The sequence below is a fragment of the Corvus brachyrhynchos genome, unplaced genomic scaffold (genome assembly GCF_000691975.1).
Source record: "Corvus brachyrhynchos isolate BGI_N302 unplaced genomic scaffold, ASM69197v1 scaffold115, whole genome shotgun sequence".
Taxonomy (NCBI): Eukaryota; Metazoa; Chordata; class Aves; order Passeriformes; family Corvidae; genus Corvus; species Corvus brachyrhynchos.
The window spans coordinates 14,811,201-14,837,734 of record NW_008239553.1 but is presented as its reverse complement, the minus strand read 5'-3'; the positions used below and the strand labels follow the sequence as shown (position 1 = coordinate 14,837,734).

At 35.6% G+C, this 26,534-nt stretch overlaps 1 protein-coding gene across 6 annotated transcripts in view; it reads right to left on the bottom strand.

Annotated features, from left to right (window-relative positions):
- FMN1 (formin 1) overlaps positions 1 to 26,534 on the bottom strand; it is a 188,912-nt gene that overhangs the window by 99,986 nt on the left and 62,392 nt on the right. For 4 of the 6 annotated variants that reach the window (XM_017742015.1, XM_017742017.1, XM_017742016.1 and 1 more), the window contains 2 exons: positions 25,961 to 25,993; positions 15,860 to 15,921 (listed from right to left, as the gene is read on the bottom strand). In XM_017742015.1, coding sequence (XP_017597504.1) covers positions 15,860 to 15,921; positions 25,961 to 25,993 — 95 coding nt within the window. The remainder of the gene's footprint in view (positions 1 to 15,859; positions 15,922 to 25,960; positions 25,994 to 26,534) is intronic. The other 2 variants (XM_017742018.1, XM_008639546.2) reach the window with 1 other exon arrangement.

The following is a 26,534-nucleotide window of genomic DNA, read 5'->3' as shown; positions in this document are numbered from 1 at the left end:
AGGTTTCTGAGGGAGGGAAGATGTGGGAGGAAGGCCGGAGGAAGAGGAGATGAGAAGGCAGCTGAAACTAAAGCTTAGAAAGCCACCCCATGCATGAATGAACATGATTTATTTCTGAAGAGAGGTAGAGGATTTTGAAACCTATCAAAGGAAATTTCTGTGTATATTTCTGCATAAAATGAAAGCAAGACACTACAAAGAACAATGTGGGAGATGTTCATCTGCAAGCTTTAGATATAAAGGATATCAGTTTTTTTCACTTGAAAACTGCATTTGCCACTTTGCTGACTGGTATAGAAGCCTGGTTGCTTGCTTCCCAGCAACACACACACAGAAGAATTCTGGATTGTATAGCTACATTCAACACCAAATAAACTAGTGCAAGGAACGTATTTCTATTCCCCTGACCATTTCATTTTCTTGCAGCATTAATCTGCTCTTTCAGAGAGTGTATCAAATTAAGCCCTCAAGCCTTGGTCTGTTGAGGTTCTCTGGCTTTTCATTGTATCAGTGACTCTTGCCAGTCAGCCACTGATATATGACTCCCTCTCCTGTACACACACACACACAATTGATACAGCTGCCTAAATTTCCATGACAGTAGAGATATATTTTTTCCAGATTACTGTTACAAATACCATATTAGAGGCACGGATGTTTTAATAAAGCCTTATTACTATTTTCTCTTCATCCTGCTAGCTCAAAAGAAAAAGCCTTAATGTGCTGGAAATCAGATTTCAATCATCAATTTGAAAGTACCTCCATAGTACATTAAGCCTAATCCATACAGCAATGTGTTACTGAAAAAAGTTGCCTTACTTTGGTACAATCTTTCTTGCATTCATTGTCAATATCAAATAGGCAAAGAATATTACGCTATTAAGCTGAATTACACTGTTAAAATTCTGAATTCACAATAATTTTACCTGACAAGGAGACAGTCTGAAAATACGTGCTACAATTCAAGAAAGACAGCTGCAGCATACATAGCCACGGAAGGGATTGATCAGTGGTATGGCAATTCTAAGGGAAAAGGATCTGTGAAGGACAGCACATCACAGATTGATTGAATCAACCCTTTACTAGGATAAAAAGAATTGTGATATGCAAAAAAGTAATCTGTGCTTTATTCAGTACTAAAAGCTGTGTGTCTTCAGTTTAAGAGAAATGATGTCCCTGTGTTCATGATCACTGCTACTGAAATTTGGGGCAGCTCATTTGGTCTTAATTTTCTAGGTTCAATAAACAATGCTTTTTGTTTCCACCTCACCCTTACTGGATAATGCTCCCCTTGTTTCCTTAGTTTCTTTCTGTTTCTATTGCTGAAGAATACTTACAGTGAACCCTTAAATTTCCTTTGCAAGACAGGATTCAGCTTGAGTGTTGTCAAATACCCTTTTCTATTCTGAATTCTAAAACTAGCTTTCCTGGCTTATGTACCCCTTCTTCCATTTTTCCACCCAATACCCCTTTTAAAGAGGTTGAATAAGCAGGCAGTTCTATCCATCCTTCTCCTTGATAAAATGTATTTTGCTTCCAAATCTGCTCTTGCTTGGAACGCAGGTTTCAGAGATTTTGCACCTCTGATTCTGACTAAAGAAGGTTCTGGCCTATTTTGCTTTTCAGACCTCACTAGTGCAGTTGCACTTACAAATCAGTTTCTTTAATTCGTCAAGATTTGTCTGTTTCTGCCATTGAAATGGACATGATCCATTTTCCTTGAGTATAATCAACTCACCAAGCAAATGATCTTGGCTGATTCTCAGATCCCTTGAACACAGACATTTATATATGTAAGCTTAGAAAGCCTGTATTAATCTCTTCCTTAAAAATTACTTCTGTTAATGGGTAAAATAAAAACCACCCCTTAAGAATAAAAGGGGAAAAAAGACCTCTTTTACTAAAATACACGATATAAGAGGATTATGCAAATATCCAAAAATACTGATAGACTGTAACCTGGAAAACAACAGGAGTGTTTGGACTGGCTTTCCAGCGTCTTCCTGTTTTATCCCTTTATACCCATCCCTCTGGTGTATGACTCCAGTGACCTGCTTTTGGCACCTGTTAAGTGACTTGACACAACACAGAGAAAAAAAGCAAGATATATTTTCTGACAATGCCAACAACTCAGCTGTGGTCCCATGGGACCCAGGAAATTATGAAGCATATGCACAAGGAAGAAAAATTCCTAACAGTCAACCAGTGTACCATAGTGCTATTAACCATTACAGTACCAGAAGATAAATCATAAATTAATCACAAAAACAGAAGATTAAATCCTCTCCTTCATATAACCAACAGATTGTCTAAATGTCTTTGAAATTATAATGTAGATTAACACGGACAAATCTCAATACCAGTGTTACAGCTTCTCTGTGCTCTGACATGTTCAAGAAAGATTACAGTCTCATTTATTACAGCCAGTATACTCGATTAAATGCAATCAACTCAAGTATATTTGTTTTCGTGCTACTGCTTTATATAATGTGATTTTATGCAAACAAAAACTTTTTAACTATGACACAGAATTGCTCTGATATGAAAAGCTGTAGAACAATGGTTATGTATGAATAACAAGGAAAGTACAAATTTCTACAGCAATCTACATTCAGAAATCAGCTGCTAACTTGTTATTAGTCAAGACTTATTTGCACCATTAATGTTTAAAAAAATCCTGAGAATTTTAACAGTAAAACATAAAACAAATGTTCTCTAAAACACTGTTCAGAGCAAGCAATATGCAGAACTTTTGCTTTGAAATTAGCAAATTCATGCTCCAAAGTCAATACCTTTTCACTAGCATTTACAGTGTAATTCTACTCTGAAAAGTGACTGTGTAAAAATGACACATATTTAATGAACAAAGCTGTTCTAGGTATATCAGAGACAGACCTCTTCTTTAACTGAGAAACACACACTTTTACAAGTTTTTACTCTAATTAGAGTGGAAAAATAACGTATTAGGGAGAAAGTGAGCTCGATTTTATTCCCTTCTCTGACTTTTATACAGTGATTGTTACATCTAATTAGTTACTTATGCCAACCCATGAAAATGAAAAAAGTGGGAACAAAGAAGACACAAAGTATCTAGCGACATAGTTATTAGATATGGAAATGTTCCAGCGAGGAGGGATATTAAAAAAGGAGAAAGGGAAAAAAAAAGAAAAAAAAAAAGGATAAGAATTATTGAGTTGCCAATGAAAAGCTTATTTTACAGACTTTACAGCTTTTTTTCTTAATAGTATTTTGGCCATCAGAGTAGTGTGCATAGAAAAGAGAGGAAAAGCAAATTTTTCACAGCGAGCCTCTAACTTCTTGGTTTTGTTCATTCTAATTAATTTAATCTTCAGTTTTTGGAAGAGTTCACACTTTTTATTCTTCTATTGTGTTGACAAAGGAAAAGAAGCTCTTTTTTGTTGACTCTCTGTCCTTGAAAAAACATACATTTGTTTTAAATTTTAACAACAATCAGAGATTTAGCAAAGGATTTCTTCACAGGAGGAAAAAAAGTTAAACCCATTCCAATTTACATAAAAATCAAAATTTGTCTCTAACAAATACATCAACAAACATAACAGTTACATATAGTACATCATCATTATCAAGGGCACACAGTAAGGATTGTTCCTACACCTCACAGTAAAAAAAGTAATGACTGACCATTCTCAAACATTCCCAGATCTCTAAATATTTGTGTAGGCAATGCATACAGAGTCCAATTCTCTTTCCAATTTAAAAATAATAAATACATAGCTTTATAGAGGAAATGTGGCAAAAGTAGTTGGGATGAAATTTGACCACAGCAGGTGTACAGAACAATGTTTTTCTATATATATATTTACATAGTCAGTTATTTAATTGGCATTTGTTAAGATGAGAAAGAAATACAGTCTTATAGCCAGCAATTTTGGAGTATAAAATTATTAGCATAGCACATAATTAAAATATACCTACTTAACACTGCAACATACAATTTTTTTTTTAAATACCAAGTGCATGATTATATACAGGAGTAAAAATGATTTAAAATTCACATAATATTTCAAGCACTAATTCACTTCAAGTTTTACAAAATAAATATTTACTGTGAAAATATATACAATTTTTTTAAAAAACAGGCAAATGAACAACTGAATGAGTGTATGAGAAAGTAATAACTCAATAAAAGTAGATATTTAATGGCAATCTAAGGAAAAATTATTTTTGAGAAATGCACTGTTTTGTACTCCATCTGCTGTTACCTCTGGGGTTTTGTAATTCTTTTGTTAGAAAAACTTCAAAATCAGCAAACTGCCCTTCTCTGAATACAAATAAAGAATGAGAAAGGTATTAACAGAATGATACCTGCTTTCACTACTGAAAAAACATTCAAAATCATGTCATTTTTAAAGTATTTAAATTTACATATTCTAATGTTTTCTTTAATATTTTTATATTTCTAATATTCTTCCAATTCACTGTTCCAGTTTCAGTCAAAACTATTCTGGATGTAGCCAGGAACATGGTCGTGACATTTCTGAATTAGTTTGCATTTGTAACATATTTTAAATACTGCTTTTGTACAGACTCAGTGCTGCATGCAAAGTTAAAATACATTTATTAAGATCTTCAGCTATTCTTCACTCTCCTCCCTCTGTATAGTCACTTGTATTACCCCTTTGTTTTGCTCCCATAACTCCTTTCCTGGCAATTCCCAGTGCTGTCTCCCCCTTCAACTTTCCTATTTCATCTTCTACACATATTCAACTGTATACTACATAGAAAATGTGTCACTGAAATTGCTATATTCATTATAGGCTTGTTGACACCCTTCACTTTTTAAAATTACTATAAATGTATTCTTCTCCTAAATTAAATACCATTCTTTAACAATTCAATTCTTTCTCTATGCTTTCTTGTCTTAACTCTCTTTACAATTTTCCAGGACCCAAAATCAATAACAGCCAGGCTAACATCCCTCCAGTTGCCAAGGCTGTGTTCCTGTCTCCTACAAGAAGCACCTGTCAGAAGACTTGCAAGCCTTCGGCCAGTGTGTTTGTACCTATTGAGTCTAGTGGATCTATAAGGACAATGAATAGGAAATAGCTGAGGCGTTTGTAGTTTTTTAATAATATATACGTACCATGAGTTTAGAAAAAAAATAAATCCACAGCTGTACTTGTCAAGTCTGCTGACAGTAGAATACAGTGGGAACAGGAATTGAATCAGGCACATGGAGTGATCCTTGGGTGTCCTAGGCAGGGCCAGGAGTTGGACTTGATGACCCTCATGGGTCACTACAACTCAGGTTATTCTATGACTCTGTGATTCTGATTCTTTCTTGCTAGTGATAAGCTTTCAGTGACCACCTAAGTATAACGTAACAAACACACCTCCATTTTTATCACTATCAGAAGAGTATGAACAGCCATGCAAAGCAGATCTATGAGACAAGGACACTGTAGATGTTTTCTGACCAGGACCATGTATTTTAAGAGACTATTCTGTACAAGACACAAACTGCCCCTTGCATTATGGGCTGCACACAGTCCTATATTCTTTTAAGCTCCAGCATCCTCTCTTGCAGCTCTTTGTGGACCTTCCACTATCTCTTCCGTGCTCTTTTCCATGCTCCTCACAGAGTGATCTCCAGGTTGCCCTAAAGTTTGCTTTCCTCATCCTGATTGCCTTGTGTCTGCTCTGTAAATGTTTCTGTCAAGTAACATGCACCTAGGTATTGCTTCCGGCCCATATACATATCCTTCCTTCAGTCCTTTCCCAGTTAAGAACTACCATCCAACCATTACACAAATTAACTCACTTGGAGAATTCTGTTATGCAATACATAGCTCACAACAGTTCTTCTGTTTCTTCAGTTCTTCTTTTTCAACAGCTGTCCTACATTCATGTCACTTTACTCAGATCAACCCACTTAAAAAGGGTAAATAACTTCTCCATAACTTCTAATGAAATAATCAGATAAAACCCTTGATGTGCCCTTGAAATTTCTTGGTAATCTTTTAAGATCCTGCAAATATTATGAATCCAAGTATATGGAAAAATCTCTCTAATTATGTCCATTGTACACCACAGCACACTTCACATTTATGGATCCTATTATGTCCACTTCATCATCCGGTAAGTGATGTACTCTACTCTGGAATCTCTGTGCCTACAGAGAAATTTCACTGGAATCTAAATTCTTCTTGTATCTGATTTATATCAAACAGAAATTTATTAATGCCTTGGATTCACTAACTTCTTACCACATCACATTTGCTAAACAATATCATTCCTTGAGACAAACGATAAAAAAACTCTAAAAAACTAGACTAAATAGTACTTTAAAAAGCTAACTGTTAACAACGTGCTTAAAGGGGTAAAATTCAGGTTATTAATACATCCACTAGAATCTGCCAAAAAGAAGTGTACAGCAGCTACCTGTCATGCCATGCAAAAGGGAGCAATCCTTGTAGAAAGTGACCATGTGTTGGTCTTAAATGTAAGATAGATTATGCTAGGAAAAATAAATCCTACATAATATTTAAAAAATTGGTATCCAGTTAAATTGAGACCAACCTATATATTTCTAGGAAAACTGGTGATTTTGTGGACAATTTAATTGGCAGAATCTCTAAATATTGTTAGCCTCTGATAAACATTTAAATTCTGCAGAATGAAATGAGGTGATTCAGCCTGCAACACACCAACAAATGTAAATGATACATTGCATGTAACTTCTCTGAGGCAAAGCTAATAAAACAATGAAACCACACCATAAGCTAAAAATTAATTTCAAACTTTTGTTGAACTAGGAGCATGAACAGTTAACATGCAAAATGCAAACATTCCTTTCCTATCCCAAACTTTGTGGTTACTATCCTACTCTGCTTCTCACTTGCAGCTGCTGCCTTAGTCTTAGGACAGCCTCTGTTACTACATGTGTAGTACAGATACAAAAATACTAATACCTATTTTCTGTGGTGGAGTTCAGATTATATGCAAGGAGAAAAAAAAAACCCCAAATATTGCTAATAAAATACTTTAAAATACAATATGCAGAAATACATACTGATAATTAAAATTCTATATGAATAATTTGTTTTGATGATAATTTACTTGAGACAAATTACAGTATTTTTCAATTTCCAGGGAAATTACATGACTGGCAGCTGCTGCCTTAGTCTTAGGACAGCCTCTGTTACTACATGTGTAGTACAGATACAAAAATACTAATACCTATTTTCTGTGGTGGAGTTCAGATTATATGCAAGGAGAAAAAAAAAACCCAAATATTGCTAATAAAATACTTTAAAATACAATATGCAGAAATACATACTGATAATTAAAATTCTATATGAATAATTTGTTTTGATGATAATTTACTTGAGACAAATTACAGTATTTTTCAATTTCCAGGGAAATTACATGAATCATTTTTACTGACGCATATGGTGTATTTTACATTTGGCATGTAAAATGTGAAAACAATGCAAAAAAGGCTGAAAACAAGTTGAAGTTTCAGTGACAAAAACTACAGAGGCAGTATGGATCCAATAAGAAAACTGATTGTAGTAGAGAGCAAGTTGTCTCTGATCTTGGGAGAATGTTTTTGGACACCTAACAGCTTTTTTATTACTGTGGCTGATTAAAATGAAAAGCCCTACTACTAAAATGTTCTTTTTGATGAGGTTTTTTGCCATGAACTATAGACCTTGCAGTCCAGTGGGATACAAATCCTTTGATCCTGTGCAGTCACATAAATTCAAAGTCGTAAACCAACATTGAATTTGATTTTACTAGTGTGGCTGATGTTGCCAGAATCGTAATGCAACCTTGTTTTTCTTCTCTTTTCTTCCTTTTCTTTTGGGGAGGGGATGGAAAGGAGAGTTTACTGTCAACACTGCTTCACCGTATAAAGAACTAATTTCTTTGGCAACAAGGCTACAAGATAAGCCATTACAACAAAGCTTTATAAACTATATAGGAAAGCAATGATATATGTTGCTAAGTTGCAACCAATTATTTGGTTTAAGTAAAAGTTGAAGCAAAAAGCGTTATTAGTAAAGCATGTGGAAAACAGTAACCAAAGATAAAGGTACCTATCTACAGAAGGATAATGAGCAGCAATGAACACTACTTCTCAACAGGAAATATTCAGCCAAATAGTGCCATGAGAATAAAAAAAGTAACTCTACACTTTTAGAAACTGACAATTTTTGTTCTTCATAATGAACATCATTTTTGTCTAAAAGTTGTCAGAATTTTTAGAGATTATTAGCCTCTCCACTACAATAAAGAGTGTTCTCACGTGCAATCAAAACAACAAAAATAAATTCTACATGGATAAACAGAAGTATAACATCAATTATGGAAATGACCCTGTATTTCAGTAAAAGACATACCCAGTTTAAACATCTACTGTATGCTAGTTATGCATCACCATACTACTCTAGACATTCCCATTATAGAATTTGAAAAAAATATTGCACACGAAAATCTCTTAGAAAAACCAGCCTTGGTCAATTACTCAAGAGGGAGTAATCAGAACAATCTTGATTTTATGCCTTTCCATCAATGTTTCCATGTAGCGCAGCTACGGAGAAAACTTTCTCTTCGACTGAACTAATACCTCATTCAGTGAACATGATGGGAGATATTCCAGAAAAAAGTTAAAAACTTCATAATGAAAAAGCAGAAGTCTTTTAAGACTTCTGCATTACGTGTGCTGAAGTTGAAAGGTGCGTAAGAACAAAGTGTGGACCCTCAGAAAGAGACACAACACTAGTATAGTAAAGGCATGATAATGCTGACCTGGAAAAACAGATTCTACACTTGCTCAAACTGCAAAATTCCTGCAAGATGAGTCACAAGTAATTTTAGTCAGTTTTCCTCAAGTAGTCACCCATGATACACCTTCTTTTACAAAAAACTATTCCGGGATTCTGGGATCCAATGTATAGTTGCAAAGATAAAAATGAACTGTGATTGAACATATATGCAAATCAGTCTATGAACAATAAGATTACATGCCTATCCTAACACATATTGTAAAGTCCAGTTTATACTTAAACATCCTGACAAATTAAAACTTATGACAGTAGAAGAAACTGTAATGAAACTACTTATATTCAGATAAAATCCTGAATAATACGCAAAGGAGGGTATTGCTCAATGACCAACAAAAATAAAATTAAATACTGAATGGACTGTACTCATTCCAGGACACATATTCTGGACAAAATTGCCCACGTATAAGTAAAACTTGTACTGTGATGCCCAGACCCACATCTTTCTCCTACTGTTTTCTATCCTAATTTCCAGGCTACCTCTTTTGTCCTTCATCTTGCCAGTGTAGTGTCTCAATACTACACACTACTAGGACTCCCAGTTCTAGTATCTCTACTCCCCATTTTTTACCTAAAATTGTACCTTTCACATCTCCATACCCAAGTCCAGCTCTTGGTGTCTGGTTTGCTTTCCACTGGGTTTTCTTTCACATCCCCTAACCATGAATAAGAGGGTCAGGAGACAGACTTTCATTTTGAAAGCATCCTTTGAAGGGTGATCCCCACCTAACCAAGAGTAACTTGTGGCAACCATTAATCAGTGGAACTTAATTTTGACCCATTTTATAACAACTTTGGTGGCTTTGTGGAAATGGCAGTTGAAAGTTTGTTCACCAGAAGATGTAATCAATGATCTCTAGATTTGCAAAGTCAGAAGCTGCTAAAATCTGGTCTTTACTGAACATGAGAAAAAATAGTTTTATTTAAAAAAATTTAACTTCCAATATCAGACAGATTTTCCCTATATCAGCAAAATATTCATCCATGAAAAATCTGTCCCTGTTCTAAACTCAGGACTATTAGAGCCAGAATTTTTACAGGAAAGAACATTACATATTTAATTCAGAAAAAACACCTTACAACTACTAGATTTAAACCAGTATCGGGTGTAGTAAATTTCAACGCACAGATAATTCTGGCAAGCAAGCATGGGGTATGTGTTTTCAAAATCAAAATGGTAACTTTGATACTACTTAATTTTTAGTGGCTTTTATAATTTCATCATGACACTTCAATAATTTCTCTTGTAGACAATTGTTTCCTATGTTACAGAGGTCTTCAATATCTGTGAAAATAAAATGTCATACTGTTCAAAGTACGTGCTCTACTTTATTCTCCTGAGTGCGTAACATATTTATTCAAGGCAAGGCGATGGGATAAATTAATTTTCACAAACTATGAAAAATAGCAGCAGGTTATAATGAATTATAATAGCTTCATTTTAGCCCTAATTAAGCAGAATGTTTTGTAATGTGTCTAAATTTGAGCAGGAACTCAGTCTTGCTGAAGTTTTAATGCTATAAATTGTCCTGCTCTATGCACATTTTAACTATGTACTGCCATGTTCATATGCTGAAACAGAGTTAAAGAGATTTTCACTGTTTTCAGTATAGGGAATGTGGTCTGTGGTAACTTCTTAAATAAACAGGAGAATCCTTGGATCAACATGTGGAATTAACAGCATTCTGCAGCTGACATGAAGCTCAAAACTATTCAAATCTAACAGTGAAACTGCATCGAAAATAACAGAATGGCAATATGGCAAGTGGCCATATTGAAAAAACCACAACACAATGAAAGAAGTATCTTCTGGGATATTCAAGCTATCTGATAAGAAAATAATCACAATGTAAACATATTGTTAAAGGAAAATAAGGATGAAAAGCACGCATTGCATCAAAAATATGAAAAATAGGAAGTTAATGGAAGAGAAGAAGGGGAAGAATTTTGTTTCATATAAGTATCAGAGCACAGCAGAGATGCTTAAACTGTCACCAAGAATTTGATTATAGAGTATGAAATGAATATAGAAATTGTAATGTGCAACTTTTTAAAACATAATTAAGCACTGAACTGGGGAACGTCTTCATACAACATGAAGAATCATTCCAAGCTTCCATTCTGAATGAAGATGCAACTGTCAACTTGTTCCAAAGAGACTAAGTGCTGCTTGCTGTAGAAAGTTATTGTTTTATTGCTCCTGTCCTTTGTTCCCTAGTCTGCTACTTTACCTTCTCTAGCACTGGCTATGCAAATTTTTCAGTACAGGAAGATTTTTTTTCCTGCTAGGATTTTACTATTTTAGGAAATGCAAACTTTAATGTTGCTGCCATTGTCTGGGATCCTTAGGAGTTCTGAAATTGATATTTTAATACAATTTCTTAGGAGGTTTAAGTATCTTTTTTTTCTCATAAATTCTACGTTTTTTTCAGTCTTTACATTTTTTACTCTCTTGCATCGCAGAGAAACTCTGCAGCGAGCAGCAAGAATTCCTTCAAGAGGACAAAGTAACCAAGAAGAAGATTCATAAAGGCACAGAGTATACACAGCGTGGTGTAACTATACATTTAGCAGCTGAAAGACTGAAACATTTCAAGTTAGGCAAGATTAGTATCAATAATTAACCACAAGCTGGGAGACATTCATCAGTTCACCACATGGAAATGCTGAAAAGCCTGAACAGCTCATTAGGAAAGACTGACTAATAAACCCTTGCTGACCTTGGCTGCTCCTTTGAGCTCCAACTCCACCAGAGAGAGAAGTATACATGATACAGATTTTCTTCTATACACGCATGTCGGAATACAAAAATCCAACAGCGAACGTGCAAAGCAGCCAGCCACCTTATGGATGCATTTCATCTTGTGAAAAACACCAGTCTCAGCATCCTGAAGCAAAATTTTATTACCGAAAGTCAGCATAGATCCACATATATGCAAATGTTTTGCGTTTTATAAGTACTGTGGTATATCAAAGCTTTCAACATTATTCATCATTTGCCACCATATTTTAATAGTAGATTTCAGAACATAGTGACTTCTGACAAATCATGATATCCCTACCGCATGCAAGAATTCACATACACACACACAAAACTGAGTGGAAAAAAAAATTAAGTTTTCTTTTTCTCCAGGAAGGAGTAATAAAAATCCTTAAGAGCATCCAGGTCAGATTTTTTTTCAATTTAATCTGCTCAAAACGATTCCAGTTTGTTGTAATAGTCTACCCATAAAAAAGAATATTTAGAAAAATTAAAACATTGTAAAATATTTTGATTTGGTGTTAAAACCTACAATTTCTGATGTATGCTCTGAAGCTGAAACGAAATTTTACTTTCACATATAAGTAAAAGACACTTTAAATTGCCAAAATAAAACTGAAATCACCCACTTCTATAAAGAGGTATTTTGATAAGCATTCTGGCATACAAGAGCTTTCAACACTATTTACCATTGCCTCCCACAGCTGAATTAAAAATTTCAAAGCATAGCAGGGAAAAGCAGCACCTTTTGTTATACCCATGTTATAATTAAAGAGCAATGGAAGCCTTCATAAATGGAAGCATACTGACCATGAGGGATAACAAATGGGAAGGTGAAAAGACAAAGAGACAAGGAAGGACTTAAGAAGCATGAGACATGAAAAAACAGATTTTTAAAACAATGAAATGGTGATCATAGAGCTAGAGTTTTATTACTTTATAAAAAATTAAATATTTTTATGCCTTTGAGGTCTCAGTACAAAATAAAAATAAATGATTTTAAATTATCAGATAATTTTGACTGGTACTGTGACTTTTCCTTTCACATTCCTTTTTCTTCCACATATTTCAATGTTTTCTGGGGCACTTTGAGGCACTGGTTTTTAATCTCAATTTATGATATGAAATTGCTTTCAAAGTTAAGCAAGTTCTTCTGTGAAAAGGAAATTACTTTCCACCCACTTCTACATTTCAGCTCTTGGAACCTTCACAAAAAAGCAAAAATGCAAACTTTACCAAGGAGGCCACAAAGGTCACTATGAAAACCTCATGACACATTCTTCTCTAAATGAGGCCAGCTTGCTCTTTCGTAATGTCACAGGCAGTTTTACACCAACTGCATTACCGTTCACTACTCCTTAAGTTTCAGTAATATCATTATAACTGTGTTAGATGTAACTATACAGGTATTTCTTTCTAAAATTTGCCATGAGATACTTTAAGAGATGTAAACCCAGGAATTTAATATACAATATTTATTGAATAATTTATAACCTAACTATAGTTAATAATTCTTTTATCAAATACCTATTAACATTTCTTACACTATATTATATTACATGCAGTATGTAATATTATTATGGAATATAAAAACCTAAAGATACTATTATTCTCAGTTAGGAAATATGTAAAAGATCTAGTGAGCTGGTGGAAGCCTAACAACCTGTATCAGAGAAAAACACCCATGCATAGGGTACAGGGTTATAGGTCAGCTTAGGACTTTCATTCCATCTTCAAAAAGCAGTATTAAACTTCCATGTAACTAAAGATGAAGGGATATTTGGTACCTTTGTGCTTAAGGAAACAAGGAGACATCAGGGAAAAACTGAAATTTTTACTCATTTTATCAACTTAGAGAAAACAAAAGTATGCTGCACCCTTGTGCAGCTATGTGTTGGGTTAAATATTAAGCACTGCAATCAGAATATTGCCTTCATGTAAATTCCTTTCTTTCAGAAGTCAGGAGTCCATTTACAGTATTTTGATTTAACGTTGTTGTCATCTACTTAGTTGGTTATTAGACACTCAAGATTTGGTTCTGCTGAACAAACAATATGAAGGTGTTGACAGCCACGACTTAACTACTGAGCAACTTCAATCTAGTCCTGTAACATGCAAGATAATTTCTGACCTAAAATTAAAACTGCCAGATACACAAACAGTGGGCAGGATGTTACCACCACACACACACTCTCAATTTAGACGGAAGTATGAAACGTGCACACGTTTTTGGGAACTTTTTCTGAAAGACTCAGCTGACATCTAGCGGCAAGAGCAGGGAAAGCAAAACACCTAACAGTAGTGAGCAGAAATTGTTTCATGTTTCAAAAATATATTACTCAGTATTTTGTAAATATACAGTGAAAAATTCAAGATGCATTACCCTTTTTAGACATTACCTTCATGTGGATGATTCAGTTGAATTGCATACATTCATTAACCCTTCAAGAGTTATGTGTTATGCAGATTGTAAGAGATGGTACAGATTCATCAGTTAATTGACTTGGTGTAATACATGTTGTAATCTTAATTAGTATACACATTACATGACAAAAACTGATTTCAGTGACATGAAAAAATGGAAAAAAGCTTCAAGTTTTGGTGGTAACATAAAGATGGGAAAATAAAATACAGTACTGTTGTTCACCCTCCCTACCCAGTGATTGCTGTACATCTTTCAAGACTGCTACCTTCTCTGCAACTTCACTGTCTCACAGATTCACCAACCCCTACAAACGAGTGGTATGGGTAAAGCCCTGGTTGCACTCTGGGTAATCTGTATGAAGTTTATATGAAATTAACCCAGCGATAACAAATACTGAAGAATAAAAAACAATTAGGAATTCCTGTTCACACACTCAAGAAAAAAAAACCTTACAAAAAGAAACGGTACAAAAGTATAGGGCACATCCTAAGGCTAAAGAATAAACATATTACTCACTTATAAGCCACTATATACAGATTTCAAGGGAGAGGTTCTAGATAATGTTGCTTACTTTCACCTTCAGAGGACAGTTTAATAATATTTTGAGAACTTTCCCCTACATATACCTTCCAGAACGTAACATTTTTCTAAGCCTTTTAGGAATAATAAAGACTAAGGGTCTCACTCCTAACCTTTTGCAGAGAAAGTATGATAATCAAACCTTCTTCATAAACATCAGATATGGGATTTGGGCCAGTTTGCTACAGAGCTGGTTCAGAGAAACTCCTGTCTGTAGGTTCTTTCAGTGAGTAGAACAAAATCATTTAACCCAAGAATTTCCAATAGTTGGGCTATCTACCATAATATTTTACTGTTATACTTTTAAAGAATAAAATGTTAAAAGTTATTACATTAAATCATGCCACAATTTTACTTCTCCATTATATGTTCCCACTGGAATTTTATAATGCAAATTTCGATACTTCACATTATACAATGTGATCTGCCTAATGACATTGTTAATGTATCAATGTACTGGATTATCAGAATTCCTGCGTTAGTAAATCTGTTTAGTTTCCATTTTATTTGCCTTAATGATGACAAAGGAAATACTGAGTGTTTTGTAATTGATGACCTGTATACTAATGATTTAGCATATGAATCTGTATTAGAACACAGTGCAGCTATGCTTAAAAATATATCATAACTGGTGAGAAAAGGAAGATGCCATTAATTTTAACTGGTGGTGATCACCAAATTCAGTTATACTGCCATTTAAGTTCCTACTGTTATGATAAAAACACTTTCTTGTAGAATTCCACTTTACTTAGTCAAAGGAAAGTGAGTTCTAATACTAAACTGTGTTATTTCTGATTTTGATAACTAGTTGGTCAAGTTTATACTTTAAAAGAGGAGACATCAATAAAGAGTGCTCAATACTAAACTTCAGAAAGTCTCATCACACACGCTTATGTTAAGTTCCTGTTAAAATTACAGAAAACTGCTTCTACAGAAATATGTTCCACTGAGAAAGAGTAAGTAGTTAAACACCAGTGCTAATGCAAAAATACTGCACTGCTGAGTTAGGGGGAAGAATTTAAGAGAACAACAGTAAGGAAAATGATAAAGAGGAAACAAATAAAACTGCTTTTTGACATCATTTATGAGTGCAGGTACAGATTTTAACCAGATTAATTTTAGCTGAGTTGGCAGTCAACTGAAAACAACTTCTACAGAGAAACAATTAAATTCTTAACATTTGATAGAAAGTATATGCTTGCACTACTTAAATCTGTAAAATGCACTAGAAGGGAAAGAAAATAAATCATTACAAAAGTATACCTTTAATGTTTCAATTTCTTCTTTGTGTTCCCTCTTTAAATGCAGAATGGCAGCTTGGTACTCTGTAGAAATAAAAAATTACCTTCCATTAGAGTCAGAAATCAATGTGCCATCTTCAGCATAGACTATTTCATACAACACCACCAGCTCCAGAATGCAGGTGTAGGCTCTCAAATAAATGACCTTTTACAGCGGTGATGGAAAAGAAAACCTGAACAGAGTAATTAGCATTTTTTTCTAAGACCACATGACCAGATTTTCCATGATGTTTCTGAGAGAATAGGATAAAGCAGAGGTCTTCCATGCTGAGAAGGGAAAACAGGGGAAAAGATATGAAAGACTGAAATAACAAAAGGAAACTTTAGTTTTGCTTAATTTTACAGATAAACGTGGAACTGATATTGACATGCACATGCATGCACACACACACCCCCACCTGAATTCTAAAGTAACATGCATCAAATAGAGTGACTTAAATGGAACTTCAAACATATAATCACTATACACAGTTAAACTGGATAAAACAGCAATCACAAATACAAATGAAGACCTCAGAAAGTACCTAACAGTGAGATAAAAAGAATTCTCTGCCTTCATTCTATCAGACGAAGATTAATTACAGAGCTTAAGTACAGAATACTGTGAATGAGATAGAGGATAGCTCTGCTATTTAGTGAGAATATAACAAAATCCAAAGGCTGAACTGAAACTGAAATCCAGAGAAATTTAAATCAGCAGTGAAAAAATTAGGAGGCCAGGCATTGATCACACACGTTTAGTGATGGCGTGGATTTACCAAATGCATCTCTAGGACCACGAATACTATAGCTCCCCTCAACCTGTACCATGACTGCATTTGGCCAGATGAAGAAAGAGAAACCCTTTCAATATATTGATGTAAGGGTTAAGAGACCTTAAGAGAGCCTTCTGTGAGACACCGGCCCAGAAGTTACAGCCGTCCTAAACAAGCAACCGGAGTTCATTCTTAGATGATCAAAGTCCCACTTCTATCTGCTTTCAAAAGTTTATTCCAGCTTCCTGGCTTGGCTTCTGCTTTCTCAACTAAATGCTAATTTAAACAAGGATTGAAAATAGTCCAAAGAATTTAAATTTTACTGTAAATGTTGTCTAAGACTAAGGAATTTGTATTATCCATTCAATAGCAGAACTAACAAAATAGCATTAAAACATCAAAGTATGGACCAAAGTGCCAGATCAGTAAAATATTCCAGTGCTCAGGTGCTTTTTTTATTTCTTTTTTCCTTTTTCTCTTCAGAGCACATGAAGGAAAGAGGAAAGAAAAGATAACTTGATCATCACCCTGAAATCTGCATGACATGGAAGCTTTTAATGTAAGGCTATTTTTTTCAAACACAGGTGAAGCTATATGCAAGCAGCTGAATTGATACACAAAATCAGAAGGGATCAATATTTTACAAAGTATAAAATAAAAACCTTGGTGATTCCAGGTAGTTATAGCATCTAAACTTCTCCTTGCCCTCTAACAAGTCTCCACTTAGAGCTTTCCAGCATGGGAAAATTACCTGACTGATCTGCTGGAATCACAACCGGTTAGATCTACAAACTTTTAGATTTTCTGCTGTTAATTCCTTTGATTGGTTGATATTCCCTCTGGAATTACAGGCTCTGCATATCCATTCACCTGAACAGGACTTAAAACAGTTGCCTCAGGTCCTCAGAAAAAGTTGTGACCCTTCTGGCACCTCAGCTGCTTAAGCACTCAGTTTGCAGGGCATGAACCTCATGAAGGTCCTGACTTGAAGGCTAGCTCTTTAAGGTCACATGATAACTGAAGCCAACAGGCTTTGGAAATGCTCCTAACAATCAGTTCTTAGTTTGGCTAACAGAAGGATACAGATCTATCTTAACAAAAGATCTACTTTCTATGCAGGATTGCCCGATGCTTAAAATTCTTTGGGATTTGGGTAAGAGAGTCATAATTCACCTATGCTGACATAGACCTGCACTAGCGCCAGAAGCAGATTTTTCACCATGTCTACCCATTCCCAACCCTCTGTTACTTGTTTTTTTATCTTGGCACTGTAGTGGTTTGTGCAATTAGAGAATGATGGAAGAACTTTCATGAATGAAATCTAACACAGCATAAGAAGTTTAAAAATTTTTTAACAATTAAATACATGTCATTATTGGCACATGTTTTTCACTGCTTCTAGGTGAAAGCCCTGAAACAAGTTCTAGAGATTGTTTCGTTTAAGCTGTGTTCTAAAGCAGAGGCAAGATAGAGGGTAGCAATTCTTTTACTGTTTATTTATTCCTTAAAATATACTTAGAAAGTACTAATTTATAAGATTAATAATCCTAACTTATTTCTTAAAACACTGCTACTGCATAAAAGCAAGTGCATCATAAACTGATATACTGTAAGATATAATAGCTTGTCTACTATGATATAAACTGACATTAAACAGCATAAGCTTATTTTGGTTCTTTCTACCATTGTATTACTTTTAACTAGAACAAACTATCTATTGGATAGAAGCTGACACCAAGCAAAGTACTTCAAGTCTCAAGCAAATGTTTATTTTTCTGTACAAGATACTATAATGAAAAACACATCACAATTGCATTGTTTTGCATAATAGAAAGTGACTCACGTCCATTCCTTTTCTATGTTTTGTGAAGTCACCTTAATTTAGTATAATTCTACATGCACAGCTAGCATCTTAAGAAAATAACCTGCATATGGCAATCAGAATCATTAAAATGCTGAAGAATTTGAGTAGAAAAAATAATTGCATTAATGTAATTCCAAAAATCAGTTCCTTAACATACTGGCAACCGAATAATAAAGTTTAATTATACAGTGGTGTTGGGATGCTGCTTAGAGTGGTAAAAATCACAACAGCAAAGTAAACAATAGTGACATGTTAACAGAAGGAACTATAATCGGAACAAAATATAAGTCAGGCTTTATAAACTACTGAATTCTTAAATTCCATTTAACTCACAAAAAAAAAATTCATATAGACTACACATGAAATCCAGAAATACCAACATATCACTGAGTGATTTGTCTAGGTTAAAAATTAATGATGCCAGAGTTTAAGGAACGTGATATGGCTCTGTGTAGCCAGTCTGATTCTCACATGATCACTGTAACTCATTTGGCCTTATTAGTCAAGACATATGAACACCTGAGGGTAGCTCTCAGAGCCAGCCCAGATAGAAGGTTGCAGCTGAACTGTAGGACCTCCCACTTCCCATGTTACCATACCTTAAGGACCTTCAAGACTGACATGGAAAAAAGGTTCCAATCACAAACCACAGAATGGCTGAGGTTAGAAGGGACCTCTGGAGGCCACCTGGTCTGCACCTCCACCTCTCCTGGAGCTGGTTGCCCAGGACCATGTCCAAGCTTTTGAATACTTCCAGGAATCTCCATCCTCCTCATCCTCTCTGGGCAACCTATGCTAGTTTCTCAGTCACCTTCACAGTGAGAAATTGTTTCCTGATGTTTAGCCAGACCTTTCTGTGTTTCAGTGTGTGCTCAAACTGATCCTGATACCATGCAGCACCCGGCTCCCTCATTTTTACACCCTACTTTATAGTTCCAAGCTGATCCTTGTGTCAACAAGGTGACTCTTTACCTAGTTTGTGCCATGTCAGGGGGGTTGCATTTTCATAAAATCAAAGAATCATTAAGGCTGGAAAAGACCTCAAAGATCACGTCCAACATTCAACTAAGTATCTCCATGACCATTAAACCGTATCAAGAAGCTGCAAGGATGGTGATTTAACCAGTTATCTGGGCAGACTGTTGTAATATTTGACAATGTTTGGTGAAGAAATGTTTCTTAATATCAAATATGAACCTCTCCTGGTGCAACTTGAGGCCATTTCTCCTTATCCTATCACTAGTTGACTGGGAGAAGAAACCAACCCCCTGGCCACTACCTTCTTTCAGGTAATGAGCAATAAGGTCTCTCCTGAGCCTTCTTTTCCCCAGACTAAACAACCCCAGCTCCACTGGCTGCTTCTCATAGGACTTATGTTCCAGATCCTTCATCAGCTTTGTTGCCCTGGACACGCTCTAACACCTCAATGTCAATTTTCTGAAGCTTTAAATTCTTTTATTGTGATGGATAACAGAAGGCTGATTGTACAAATAACCTGTTCTACTTGCCTGGTCTCCAATCTGCCTGAGAGAAGACAGTGGCCATAGGGCATAAATAAGTTAGCTTCCCCTTAAGCAGATACTACTCTTAAGGATTTTAGAGACAAGCTATATAAAAATCAGATGGCAAGTGCTAAGTGCTCCCATCCTGAAAAATGACCAGACGTGAATTAGGATTTTGTTTACTGAGAAAATAATTTAAAACGTCACCCCTTTATGAAAGGCATTCAAGCAAAAAAGTAAACAATCACATTGCACAGATTCCATTCCAAACAGCTTGGAGTCTGAGTTTTCATTTACTACTTCTAATGTACTACTTTTTCCTTTGTTTTGAGAGTACTCCATCCCAAGAAAAATTTAATAAATGATATAAGTTGTTGCCCACTTGGGCATATTCTTTACTTTTGCAATCTGATGCTTCCAGCAATCAATAATTATAACCCACTGCAGCTAATGCAAACTTTCATAGAACTGAACATTTTTTTTAAGACAGTGAGATAAAGCAGAAATACATTAATAAGCCTTAAACAAATTTTGTTACATTTGCTGATAGTTATCAACACAATACCATGTCACTGTAAAATGTTTCACTAAAATATTTTTTGAAAGTAACATGAAAGTTGGCAAAGTACACAGGAAGCTGTATAGAGGCCTCAGTGAACACTAAAGATATACAGTGACATGACAACGCAAAATTTCCTTTTTCTATGTTGTTGTTGGAAAAATAAATCAATTATTCATTGTAAAAAAAAAATCCATTTACCATGAAACACAAATTTCCATTTACTCCCATGTTTTGCCATAGCCAGCAGACAACATCCTGATGAGAGAATGCCAAATTTGCGTTCAGGTCTTCCCTTCTTTTACTAACTTTGTATCAGCTGCAAATTCTCAAGTCTTACTTTTCCAGTTCAATGCTACTATTTCATTCTAGGTATGAACTTCTTATCTCATTAGTTTTTAATATAAATTTTTATTTTAATACATTTTTTGTCTTACCTTTTTCCTAATGAATAGCTTGCTAAATGTTATTTGATAGTAACATATACATTTCATATTTCCTTGTTCAAATGTATGTTCTTATAAGGTGCTTGGGAATCAATAAAACACAATTTCTGAAGTGATGAACTAGAGAATTGTCATGATCCCGTTCTGCCACCCATTGATACAATTATTATTAGAAAGTATCAGAACCTCCAGTTATGCTATATTTGGTTCTGCCTACATGCAACTGCAGGAAAAAGTAATTCTAATTAGTATTTTATCTGACTTTAAAAAAATTATTTTAGCATTGAACATTGCAAAGACAGAACCAGTCCAAACAGGATACGCCTCCTTCCCTAACTGTCATGTTTGGTACCAGTCTGCTTCATGATTTTAAAGTATGTTGTCAATATGAATCATATAAAGATAACATTGATTAAAAAGATTCCAGTACACCAGGAAAATATATTATTTTCTTTATCATTAGGTACTACAACATTTGAAATACTCCATTTAAAGCCACGTATTACCATTTACCCAAGTAATGGACTGCAAGAAGGAAATAAAAGTGTGTTTTAACTAACTACCAAGTGCAAGGAGGAAGTAACTCTGTGTCTTGTAATTTCATCAAACATGGTATGCAAACAGATAAAAGAATTGTTGTTGAAGCACAACGGAAAAGCTGAAGCAGCAACCCCAAACAATTAAAAATGGGCGAATAAGGAAGATGGACATGACGTGAACAAAGGGCTTAAAATGCTGCACTGCAGCAGACATGGAATTTGTTATAGAATCACAAACATCTACTGTGTGAAACAACAGAGTATCGCACACTGTGAAACAGTGGACAAATGCCTACAACCTTTTAGACATCAACATCTGCTAGAGTGAAAACTGTACAAATACACAGAGAAAATTAGGGGTATACAGGTATGACAACAGAAAGTTTTATTCATGTTCTCTTGAATAGCAATTTTTAAATTAAAAAGTACCTGGAACCCAGAAAGTTGGCTGTCTTGGGGTGGCTTTGTGTTGTGTATCCCCCATCACTGCCCCATGCCCAGAAATTAATTTTGTGCCTTTCTGTGCCTTTAAACTGAGCCTGAGAGGGGGAGAGACAAAACCGAGGGAATTTTCTAAGCAGTTTGTTTTCCTGTTTTCAAGGACACAGAGATAGAGACGGCTCTGTGTTCAGCTGCGGCAGCAGAGTGACAGTGGGGAAAGCACCCGGCTTGCTTTCGGCCAGTTTTTCAGCTCCTTTTTCTTTCTCCGGAGAGAGACGGAGAGTTGAACTTTTGTTTTCCTGGGACTTTGTTCTTTTTCCCTTTTTTCTTTCTCTGCTGGACTGTTTCAACATCAGAATACATCGGGAGGAATTTCCACCGAGGCTTGGCCCTGGAGGTGGGCCCACCGCCCCGTCCCAGCTCCAAGGAAGAGGAGGGAGATCTACGGAAAGACTCTGAAATTTTCCCAGGTTTCTCTCAGCAGAGCGAGAGGTTTTATTATTTAGCATCATTATCCTTTTCCTGTGTGTTTGTTAAATAAATAGTTTTTATCTCTTTCACTTTCCTTCAAGGAAAATTTATTTTTTCCCGAACCTGGTGGGGGAGGGATGGTTGTAACCTGCCTTCTCTCAAAAGATATATTTATAAGTTTGGCCAAACCAGAACATTGGCAGATACCAAAACTTACCTATGGGGAAAAAAGTAATGCAATACAGAAAAGCGGGTTACCCTGACTAAGTTATAAAAAACCCACAATCTTTTCAATAGTTATTGTACTTTATGAGTTTTAAATTTTAACACAAAATAATTTGAAACAAAGGAAGAGATATTCAATATATTGGGCTAATTTTTAAAGCAATGTGTTTTCTAAAATTTTGGCCCTGAAAGCTGATCTTGCAAATAAAACGTGCAACATAGGACTGCTTGAATCTACCCTTAATAATCATAAAAATCAAGTATCTAAAACAGCAGAATATTCTAGTATTAATAGGCCTTTGGTATCTGAATATGTACAAGTCCATCAATATTTACCACTTTATTATTTTCCTGACCTTCTAGGATAAACATGATCTCCAGGCAATATACCCGTAATTTCTGTGGGCCCATTTGGGTCTATGGTTTCTACAGAGAAAGCTGAGTTACAATACTAAAGTGCTAAGGATATTGAATGGATGGTTTAGTTTCAGCTGACTTCTTTAAAACACACTGAATTCCAAAATAAGTACATCTCTAATCCTTTTAGTTAGAAATTCAGATGATCTTCAAAATATGAACCACGTATGATCAGTATTGTTAACTGTTCAAGAAGTTGCATAGGAAGAGATCAGAGATTTTCTTATTCTGTTCCACAAACAAGTCTAAGATGTTGTTTACTTATTTGTTTCGTTGGAATAAAGGGAAAAAGCATGAGATTTTTAAGGGATAGGCAAATATGATTTGCCCACTTGCTCGGCTTCCCAGCAGGCAGGAAGTCACACAAGTGGCCTGTAAGTACCTAAGTGTTTCTACAAAACTCTGCACCACCACCAGAGTCCTGTGAGGAAGAGCCCACTTCGAGTGAGGTGTTGTGATTTAGGAATGGTACTCCTCAGTTTGGTGCCCCCCACCAAGACTCTCCCAAATGACACACTGCTCATTGTTCCTCCTTCCCCTCTCCCTTCCAGTTCCAGTGGGATGGAGTTGAGAACTGGAGGCATCAAAAGTGAAGATCACAGGTTGAGGTATGAACAGCTTACTGGAAACAGCAACGAGATAAAAAAATGAACAGTAATGGCAACAATATTATTAACAAAAGTATAGAAGACAGAGGGTGAGTCACATGCAAAAGTGCTCACCCTGGAACCTGAGACAATGAACAATGGAGCACAGCTTCTCCCCTCCTGCCATGCTTTTTCTACTGGAAGCCAGAGTCCCTTTCTCCCCACCCCTAACAATGATGTAAGGCAGTATCAAGTAACATTAGGGTCCTGGACAAAACTAGGACATGAGGGAAATGGGAAATGCTAGCAATTGACTCGTGAGGGAGAAAGATGTCTCTCAGACAACCCTACCCAGAAGTCCAGTTAATGGCTGTCTATAGAGACAAAATAACTTTCCTAACCTAAGATCACCAATGGCATGTGCAGGAAAATTCTAACAAGTTCCAATATAAGTTGCTTTAACTAATGCAAAATTGTCTTAACACCATCTTATTTCCTAAGAAGTAACCATGCAGCTGTAACAAACATGACTGGACTCTCATTATGAAACTTCAAAGGGAGCAGGAGGGCTTCAAAGTCCTTCGGATTTATTTCTTCTAGTATGATGTCTACTCACATCATCATCTAAATGGTGTTTCATGGTAGAATTAAGGACTAGTTCTTCAGTGACATAATGTAAGAAGGCTTTATCCTGGTCATAAGGTGTGTTTATAAATCTTGTAAGATAGTCACATTGAATCCTCACCAACATCCAGTATTCCTAACTCAACTACAAGAAAGGATCAAGAAAAAGAAAAAAAAAGAAACCAAATCTTAATCCTTACAAAGTTTTAAGTCAGCAGATTGCTATTCTGTAATTCTTTGAAAAGCATGACAACAGGAAACTACCTAATGAATAAACATACACAGAAAAATATAAATGCTTTGAAACATGTCTCACTCAGTTCTATCAGTTCAGCAAGCAATTGCAGAAGCAATAAGTTATTGTAGAAAAAAGAGGAATACTATCAGAAACTCCTCTTTTAAAATGAATTCAAACTCACCTTCATTTAGATATTGCACATTTTGACAATAATTGCCCATCCCTGGCAGTGTCTAAGGCCAGGTTGGATGGTACACAGACCTGGTCTAGTAGGAAGTGTCTATCGCCCTGGCAGGGGAGTTGGGACTAGATGATCTTTAAGGTCCCTTCCAACCCAAACTACTCTATGATTCTATAATTCAATAATTCAAAAGAGCTGCTTAAAAGGAGCTTCTGAGTCATGAGCGTTTGTTCAAAATGTCTTCCTTAAGCTTCACTTAAAATCCAAAAACGGCCAAGGCTCTACATGTCCTGCTCTTGGTGGGTACAAAACTGAGCAAGAAAACGCACAAAGACACAGCAGAGGCTACAAGTGAAATAAACTTGCAAAAAATCAGGTTAACATAGTCAATTATTTTCCTTAAAGGACAATTAAACCCCTTTTTCCTTCAAAAGACATCCCTATTGATTCATTACTGGGAGGCGTCCCTGCCCATGGCAGGGGTGTTGTTAGTAGATGATCTTTAAGGTCTATTCCAACCCCTTAACATTCTATGATTACTAATGACATTGTCAGTTAGCATCTAGTTAACCCTCACACAGTTGTCAATGGAATTTTACTGGATTCTTTTGTAAGCCTTAAATGTGCTCTTCTTTTGAGTAAGGATCAGCGTAAGTCCAAATACTTTTCCACAACTCTAATGCAAAGATCTATCATCGCTTTAATTTTCACTTACGGTCTTTGCTCCAAAGACTTTCAGAATAAACACTGCCAGATTATAACATGTCTAATTATTAGGCATATTAGATTGGGTTACATTTACTGGAGTTGGCTCACAATCAAGACAAATTGGGGACAGGGAGGGGGAAGAAGAGAAAGTAATACACCAGTTCTCAATTGTGATGTTCTTCCAACCAGACGTCAGATCTTAACTTCGCAAAATTTCACAGTCAGCACTGTGAGATTAAGAAGAAATTAACCTAAATTCCACTCCCTTTAGTGGGATGGCAGCCATTGAAACTCAAGTACCATGAGCTGGAATTCTGAAAAACGTTCCTGATCTATTACAGAACTTCTGTAGTCTTAACAAATTTTTAGTTCTGAACAGCGGTAGATATAGCAGACTCAGGCTTTACCACTTCTATTCCATCAAGGAAAGATAAATACTACCTTCATGGTAACAAAAGAGACCAAAGACTAGACACAGACAGACAACATTACACTGTTCCACCCACCTGGTGGTCCCTCCTCGTAAAGCTTTAGGTGAGCTAGAGACAAAAGCATAAGTAAGATTGTATTTAAGCTTCACACAGGGAATTTGTATTTTACACTCATTAGCTACGTATTCTAGCAGGGAGTTTTGCACACCCCTTGCTTTTCATTCATTACTGAAAATATGTAACTCAGTTGGTATTTTCAGCTCCCGCATATATAATTTTGTCTTGTAAAAAATTGTCAACTGCCTGTGAACTGCCTCATTTCTGAAGTGTTGCTAAACACTAGCACTATTGATCAAATCAAATCAAATCTAATCTAATCAAAAAGCAAGTACTTAAATAAATTTCTACCATGCAAAAATATCCCATGGATGTTCCTTGGTTAACCATGGGCCACATGCAGTAACACTGTGAAAACAAAGCCACATCTGCAGTATCCCCCACTACCAAAACCAGGCCATGCAAACCGAATATACTTGGAAATATTTCTATAAAGCTCCCAGCTTGATATATGCGCAGAATTGCATATCATATACTGCAGAATTATTAAATCATTGATTATATTCATTCCTCAAGACTTTCAACTGGAAAT